The 8460-nt window shown below is 43.8% G+C and overlaps 1 protein-coding gene across 1 annotated transcript; it reads right to left on the bottom strand.

Moving 5' to 3' along the window:
• Positions 1-2926: 2926 nt before the first annotated feature.
• Positions 2927-8066, bottom strand: LOC146960425 (uncharacterized). Its single transcript, XM_085772391.1, has 3 exons — positions 7893-8066; positions 6015-6105; positions 2927-3267 (listed from the first exon to the last, which is right to left on the bottom strand). Exons 1-3 carry the CDS (start codon positions 8028-8030, stop codon positions 2927-2929), a joined length of 570 nt encoding a protein of 189 aa, XP_085628517.1. The 5' UTR covers positions 8031-8066.
• Positions 8067-8460: the final 394 nt, after the last annotated feature.

Genomic DNA, 8460 nt, shown 5'->3' with positions numbered 1-8460 from the left:
CATTTCCAGTGGCAGCTTACTGAGCAGGCGTGCTACATGTGATCCACATCGCAGCTCAATCTCACCTGCTGGACCCAGAGTCTTCAGCATTCCCACCAGCGACTGAACCCGTAAGGCGAACCTCTCAAAGGCGGCGGTGTCACCACGACAGACATCAGGTGAGGTCATAACACTGTCTATCCTCTTTAATGCGACCTGGTACGGCTGCCCAAACTTCTCGTTCAGAGCAGCCATGGTGTCTGAATAAGGAGTGGGAGAATGGAGGTATGAATCTGCCACTAGGCACGCCTCTTCCAGCTTTAGGTGGTCTGTTAAGATCTGATATTTAAAGAGCTCTGTTGCATCAGCTGGTAACAGGTTCTCTAGAGCAATCTTCAATCGAGCGAACTGACTTGGGTCTCGCTGGCTGAAGTCTGGTACAGTGGGCCTGGGTCCCCTGTAAGATGACTCTGCTCGAGGGGGTCACTGTAGGACTGTCCGTAGGAAGGCTCTGCTGGCCTTAGCTGAGGTGCAGGTGCACCTGGCCTGGGCAGCGCTGGTTGAGGAGGGGCCCATTGTGCTGCTGGTGTATCAGCCTGCAGGCCTGGCTGGCGCTGGATTGGGGTGGAGCTGGACTGTGGAGGATGCTGCTGGGGACCTCCATAAGCCAGCTGCTTAGGGAGCAGACCCGCCTGGTATGGGCGAGCCCTGTCTGGAGGAAGAGCACTCACCGCTGCTGGTCTGTTGTGGGTCGTGGTAGCAGAGGGGGTATTGAATCTGATTTCCTGGAGCTCGTGCATCACCTGGTCCAGGATGTCTGCCACCTTATTCCTCTGTGGCTGCTCTTCGGGCTCTGGCCATGGTGGTGGGGGTTCTGGCCAGTCCTCTTCTTCATATTGTTCTCCTGCTGAGGGCGGAGCATGAACAGGTGGGGGTATGTAGTCAGGCCACTCACCTGAACCTGGCTGTAGATCGAGGGGCCTTAGGGGGGCGTGGCTTACTGTTGCTGCCTGTGCTTCTTGGAGGCTGCGGACTGAGTCAACGAGCGACCTCATGTCCTTCCTGAGAGAGTGAAGCTGCCCGAAATCCCTATGAATGGCTAACTGTGCTTCACGAAGCCGTGTGTTCTCCTCCCTTATCGTCTCCAGGTCCTGATAGAAGCTGAAGGACCTGTACTGCTCTTCTTGATCTCTCTTACCTCGGGGGCGATAAGGTGAGTGGTTAGGAGGAGTGAGAGAGGTCATCTTGGCTGCTCCCTCCAGGTGATGATACTCGTCCTCTTCATGCCCATGTTCGTCTGGTACTGTGCTTGAGTAATGTGTATTTCGTGGTTTACCCCTTGGATAGTCCAGTTCATAATCATCTAGATGACGTGGTGGATGTCTATCCCTCTTAGGGCGGGCTCCACTGCTGTACTGATGCATCCTTATCCTGGAGTAAAGGTCAGAGATCCGGCTCGAAGGACCTCAATGTTACTGAGGGATAATAAAGGACTGTATAAACTGTTGGTTTGCTGATCCTGATCCCTAACTTCGCCCCAGGTGTGTCGGTCAGAACACAGATGCTGACAACTCTTCTTAGTTTGACTGTTTAATTAAGCTCAAGCAACAGTACAGAACATGGGCATAGCTTTGTGTGAGTGGTTCTGTCCAGAAAAGAAGGAAGAAACATATTATCTGGCCCACATTACATACACAAAATATATTGACATACTGCACCTTTAATATTTGTAATAACATACACCTTTCTGTATATGCAGTGTAGCTAATTAGCATTAACAGTGCACTTGCTAACTTAATACAGGAAAATACGTAGCTACACATCCACTCCTAGCTAACCAATTAACAACCACATGTTTTATGTTAGCAATCAGCTCCAAGCTAGGTGGCTATAATTATCAACTTCTGAAAACAAAGGATTGTGAAATAGCAACATAAATAATACGACTTACAGGTCTCACGGACGCACGCACACAATTATGGTGAACCAATTAGTCTCTGGCAGCTTCTGACTGGCAGCCTCCGCGCTCTCTCTCTCCACTCTGCACTTTCTGCCGTCTTCAGGCTTGCGTGTGCTCGCTCCCGATGCGGTGCGCGTAACTGTCACGCGCATCTGCCTCTGATCACCGTCACGCGCCCAGAGTAATCAGTACTGGCCTACGGCCCTTTCGTACACACATTTTAAGGAACAATCTGAAATTTCACAGGTTTCACAGCTTATCTTATTCTTTCATTAGAAACACTTTTTTTTCAAGAATAACATCCCAACTTTAATCCTCCTTCTCTCATTAGGTCTATGAGTTGAGACGCGTGGATTAATTTAATCTACACAACCATAGTTCACGGGCGGGGGATAGGTCCTGTAAACGGCAAAATAACGGTCTACTGTCATAAAAAATAATTGTTAACGCCAGATTAGTGCAGACTGGTGATAGGATCGATACTTTCTTATGAGCATCGATCCTAAAGTTTTAGTTTTGAGTTTATTTTTGAGGAATAGACTAGTTTTTTATTTAGTTTTTATTTAGTCTTAGTCTTAGTTGTAGTTTCTATTTAGTCTTAGTCTTAGTTGTAGTTGTTCAGGTTTTAGGAGAAAGCCTCTGTCCGTCCTCTGAAGATGAACTTGTTCCCTTTTAGTTGCATCCATCCCATAATGTTCCCATCAGTCCTCATCAGGCTCCATTCACTCTTATCTAGCTGTGGGTCGTACTCCAAGTCGTCCCATATTGAGCTGTGGCCTTTTCTTCCTGCAGCTTTAGACATCGACAAGAAAACTACAACTAAGCTGATGTTATCTGACTCTACTTTAGTTTTGAATTGTTCATTGTAGTTTTTATTTAGTTTAGTTTTTATTTCAGTTTACTCGATTATTTTTTCACTGCCAGTTTTATTCTAGTTAGGTAGGCCTATAATAAACCTCTGCTGGATGTGGGCGTGTCTCAGTGACCTCACCTCTCCTTGCACAGCTTCTCCAGGTGATGGTCGCTCACTCGTCCGTCCGCTCCGCTGATCACCGCCGTTTTGGGCGGCGCTCCGTCCAGGAAGTGGTGAGGCAGCATGACGGCGTCCCCCGCGGCGCTGCTCTGACGGGACGAGGACCTCAGCGGGCTCCTCGCCCGGCTCGCCGCCGCCGAGGACGAGGAGGAGCAGGACGACGGCGGCAGAGCCAGGTGGTCGTCCAGCTCCGCCGCCGCGACGCCGCCGGCGCCTCCCAGCGTGTTCGTCAGCAGCCTCAGGTTGTGAGGTTGGTGCTTGAGCTCGTAGTAGTTGGTGAGGTCCATGTGGAGCTCTGGAGAAAAAGAAAGCTTTGTTGTCATGGTTACAGTAATTGGGTCATTCCGCCAAAAGACTGTGCCATTTGCTCGTTGTAACTCTTAAAAATTAAACTTCATTTTTCATTCTATTTCAGTATCCACAAGTTTCCGAACGTGATCTATGGTCAAAACCAGAAGCCGGTTTTGGTGGAATTATGTTCCGTTTCCATGGTTTTCAGTCGTTGTCATAGTTGCGGTAAACGCATGGATCTATTAATGCTGGATTTTAACACGGATTTCAATTTGTGTGATATCCATTGTTAAAAGCTGGTGTGATGATCCATGCGTTTTACAGATTTTCATTGAAAAAAAAAAAAAAATCCATGCATTTACCGCGACTACCGAAACCATGGAAACGTAAACATAAAATTCCACCGGAAGAGCAAAACCGGCTTACGTTTTTGACGTTCGGAAAAAGGTGGATAGAATTTATTAATATACACATTTACTCATACAAAATGACTACTGGTTAATCTCAGGCTACTTTAAGTGTAGATAGAATATGAAGGCACACTAATATGCAAAAAAAATAGATTTTAGAAGGATTTTATTTATTATGCATTGTTGTAATAGGCTAGCGTTTGGCTGTGGGGACAGGCAGTGTTTTGAAAGCCTTTTTATAGTAATTAGGGCCGCGGGCAATCGCACCGGGCACTGGTCCCAACAGCTATGAAATAGCTGCAGGGACCAGTGCCCGGGCGAAGCCCGGGCACTACTGTTATTGTGTGGATTTTTTCTTATTATTTTTCATCTTCCGGACGCTTTTTCGATTCGCATCTAGTCCTGCAACTCGAAGAGTTGCAGGACATATTATATATCAAAACGTGCGGCTTGATCGGGATCGCTGTGCTATTACTTTTCTCAACAGTTTACGAATTTTTCGCGACATAGTCGCGAAAAACTGCGCAAAAATTTTGCATGTAAGTCAATGGGACGGGCGGAAAAAAAAGAGCGAAAAAGACCAATCATTGGAGTTTAACAAACGTCTACTGCTCAGGCATACTTTCACCTAGAGACTCCATTTAAACTTTAAACAGTAGACACAAGTCTTGTGTATTATCGCATTACTCCACGTTTTGATAGGTCATATAGTTTTTGATCAATCCCTGATCAATGACCATGATCATTTTTGGAGAAATTATGAGATTATAATGGGTGTGTATTGCATGGAATGTTCGTGTCAGAGTGCGTGACATCATCGGTTAGAGTGGGAGAGAGTGAAGAAACATTCTGTATTTTTTCTGGATAAATTGCCACCACGGCCACAATTTACACTCTACAGACATAATTTTTTCAGAATTTGTAAGACAAACTTGTTATCTCTCATGTCATGTGCTCAAAATATCAGAGAGACTTACAGAACTTACAGAATCAGCCTCTGAGTGCGGCCACGTCTGTCCCTGCTCCTCATTGAGTCCAATACAAATATTTTCTGAGAGGAGCAGAACGGCCTGATGTTTTAAAACTGCCAGCGTCGCCAAAATATTTACTGTAGAAACACCAAATCGTACCGAAATTTTCATTAAGTCCTTAGAGCAACGTTGATCTGTGTTTTGTTCTGATAGGAGTTACCGTTTTGTCATGCTAAGCCTAATTGTGAGACCGGTTTAGAGGCAGAAAATGGCTCTTTTTCTCCACGTTTCTGTCTGTCTCAGCCTGCGGGGCCCCTATCGCCGTGGTAACCTCTTTGATCCTCAGGCCAGGGCTCGTTAACTTCATAAACAATCCACCTGGCGCTCGTTTAAATGTTTATAAACACAGACACAGCTAAATCAGACTGACACAGGATGCAGCTACTAACTAACTATGTGTCAAGTCAGTCACACACACACACAGACTCTAGAGCCAGCTTCATGTGATTACAGTTACACACACACACACACACACACACACACACACACACACACACACACCTTCATGTGATTAAAACACAGTTAACGTGCAACAGAATTTAAACTTAAACCATGATTTAATCTGGTTTTAAAGTTAAACCTTGTTGGTGTCACACACACACACACACACACACACACACACACACACACACACACACACACACACACACACACACACACACACACACACACACAGTTAACCTAATGTGGTTACAGCTCCTCCATATCAGTGCTTATAGAAATATGATCATGTGTCTGTCTGATCAGCTCTGTCTTGCGCTTAAGATCGTGGGTTTGATTCCCATGTTGACAGAGATGGCAAAATCGGCAGTAGCCCCGCGGCCCATTCAAAATTTCCCGAGAGGAAATTTTCTAGTTAAAAATGATATATCTTTAATTTCTACAGTGATTCATGTGTATGGTGCTTTGTTTATTAATAAAGTGTAATTTTTATTATATTTAGCCTATATTTATAATAATAATTACATAAATCGAAAATCACTCTCCTGTGCGCCATAGTGACAAAAAATGATCTGAAATATCACACCGGCTATTACATATTAACGATATATAACAATGAATCTGCTGTTCAATGATCAAATTTTCTGTTGATTGGTAATTGATTAATAGTTGATCTGGACTGTGTGTGTAATTGAGTTCCAGTCCAGACACACTATTTAGATTAACAGCGGCTGGTGGTTAATGAGTCATAATGAGCTGCAGCCAATCAGGTTTAGTTGAGTGAGTGTATCAATTATGTCTGTGAGCTGCGATTGGTCCCTGAGGAGGCGGTGACATCATCATCATCATCATCATCATCATCATCAGACCTTTGAGCTGGTGCAGCACGTCGCTTCGCCCCGACGACGCCAGAGTCCCCGCCTCCTGCTCCAGTTTACTCTGCAGCTGCTTCAGCACCTCCTGCAGGAGAACAAGAGGAGAAGATGAGGAGAACATAAAGAGAAGAACATAAGGAGGACAAGAGGAGAGCATAAAGAGAAAAGGAGGAGAACATGAACAGAAGATGAGGAGAAGATGAGGAGACCATAAGAAGAATGAGAGGAGAACATAAGGAGGACATGAGGAGAACATAAAGAGAAAAGGAGGAGAACAAGAACTGCAAAATCTTACCAAGAATATTTGTCTTATTTCTAGTCAAAACAAATCTCACCTAAAATAAGACTCATCACATAAAAAGTAGCTTGTTTTCAGACACTTTTTACATCTTTCAAGCATATTTCCACTTAAAATAAGTAGAAAAATCTGATAGTGGAGCAAGTTTTTCCTTCTTATTACAAGCACTTGCTTACAAACTTGCTTTCACTGGCAGATTTTTCTACTTATTTCAAGTGAAAATGTGTTTGAAATGAGTGAAAATGATCTAAAAACTTTAAAAAAAAGTTAATATTTAGGCGATGAGTCTTATTTTAAGTGGAAAGAGATTAGTTTTGACTAGGAATTAGACATTTTGACAAGAAATAAGACACATATTTTTGCAGTGTAAGGAGAATATGAGGAAAACATGAGGAGAACATAAAAAGAACATGAGGAGAACATCAACATCCTTGATTGACAGAGTCTGTAGCTGATTAATAACCAATTAAAAGAGTCCGACATCATCAATCGATCACCTGGGTAACGAACCATCTGAGCTCTGTGATTGGTCGATCTGCAGCTTCACAATGAATCAAAAAAACCCTAAAGGTGGACGGATGATGATGTCATAGATAGGTCCAACTCTCCACTGACCTGATCCGCTGATCTGAATGATGACGTCATAGTCTGATCGTCCTCCAATAAATCAATAAATCAATCAATCAATCAATGCAACATCGTCCTCCTGCTCCTCTCTCACCGTCGTCGTGTTGTGTTTGTGTGTCAGAGTCCGACCGTCGTCCTGAATCTGATAATCCAGCTGCTGTCAGCATCTGGACACGTGAGTGTGAGTGTGTGTGTGTGTGGCTGAGAGGATTTATATTCAACCTCTGGGTCTTAGCCTGGTTTCTCTCCCTCCCTCCCTCTCTTTCTCATCTCTCTCTCTCCCTCTCTTTCCCAACCCCCCCCTTTCCTTCTATCTTTTTTTTAATTGATCGTTTCTCGTTTTTTTATTTTTAACCGTTTAACTGAAATGTTTTTAATCTGATCAGAAACATCTTTATTCCATAGTTTCTATCTAAACACAACGTTGAAGGTTTTCAGATCAATATCATCGATCAGACCTATCAGACCGATCATGACCTTTGATTTTAATGAAATTTAATGAAAATACATTTGATACAGGATCTAGATCCTCTACATCAGACTCAAAATAATGACAACATACAGAAAATAAACACAAATATACCATTAGAAACTTCAATAACGCATACATAATATCACTTAAAGAGTAACTAAACCCCCAAACCACTTTTTTCTGCTGAAAACAAATGTATTTGGGTATGAAGTAGTCTTGCTGATACATATACTGTATATCAGAATACTACAATTTCATAACCCCGCTTAATAATAGAAATAATTATATAAAAAATCCTTATTTGACCAGCAATGATCAAGCCGATTTTTAAAAGAGTTCACTGACGGAGCTGCACTACATCCTCAGGAAGCTCATTCCATACTTTTACAGGCCTAAGTGCAAAAAAATATTTTCTTTTGTCACAAAGAAAATATTTTAGATTTGAGCCCGCCCTAACCTCCTGCTGCGTCCTCACCTTCATGCCGGTCGTCTCCGTCTCCAGTTTGGACAGGTGGTTGGAGTTGTCCTCCAGCTCCCTCCTCAGGTGGGAGTTCTCCTTGCGGAGCGCCTCCACCTGGTGGGCGAGCTGGTCGTACGACGCCACGTTGGCCATGTTCACGCTCCGCAGCGCCACCTGGAGGAGCAGAGGGGGAGGGGGAGGAGTCAGAGTGAAGTCTGGAGTCTGTTGTTGTGTTCGGTCTGGTCGAGTTTAGTAAAGTAGAATTTTATTTATATAGCACTTCTCACAGAGAAGACTCACAAAGTGCTTCACAGATACATAAAAAATACAAACATCATACCACTATTATACGAAGTAAATAACAACAAAGCAAGTTTAGGGATGTAGCTACAGAAACCAGGATTCGGTTTCGCATCCGGTTGAATTTTGCGTACAGTTTCTGCTGAACCTTAGAACATCAATATAACCGAACAATACGCACGCCGACGTCATGACGCCGCCAACAATCACATGAACGATATCCTGCCGTCTCTGAACGACAATGTACAAAGCACTCTCAGCACAGCCAGCATAAATAAACATG

This window comes from Trachurus japonicus, unplaced genomic scaffold, assembly GCF_045865225.1.
Source record: "Trachurus japonicus isolate A0001 unplaced genomic scaffold, Traja_1.0 AP030396.1".
NCBI lineage: Eukaryota > Metazoa > Chordata > Actinopteri > Carangiformes > Carangidae > Trachurus > Trachurus japonicus.
This window is presented reverse-complemented; position numbering and strand designations above follow the sequence as displayed.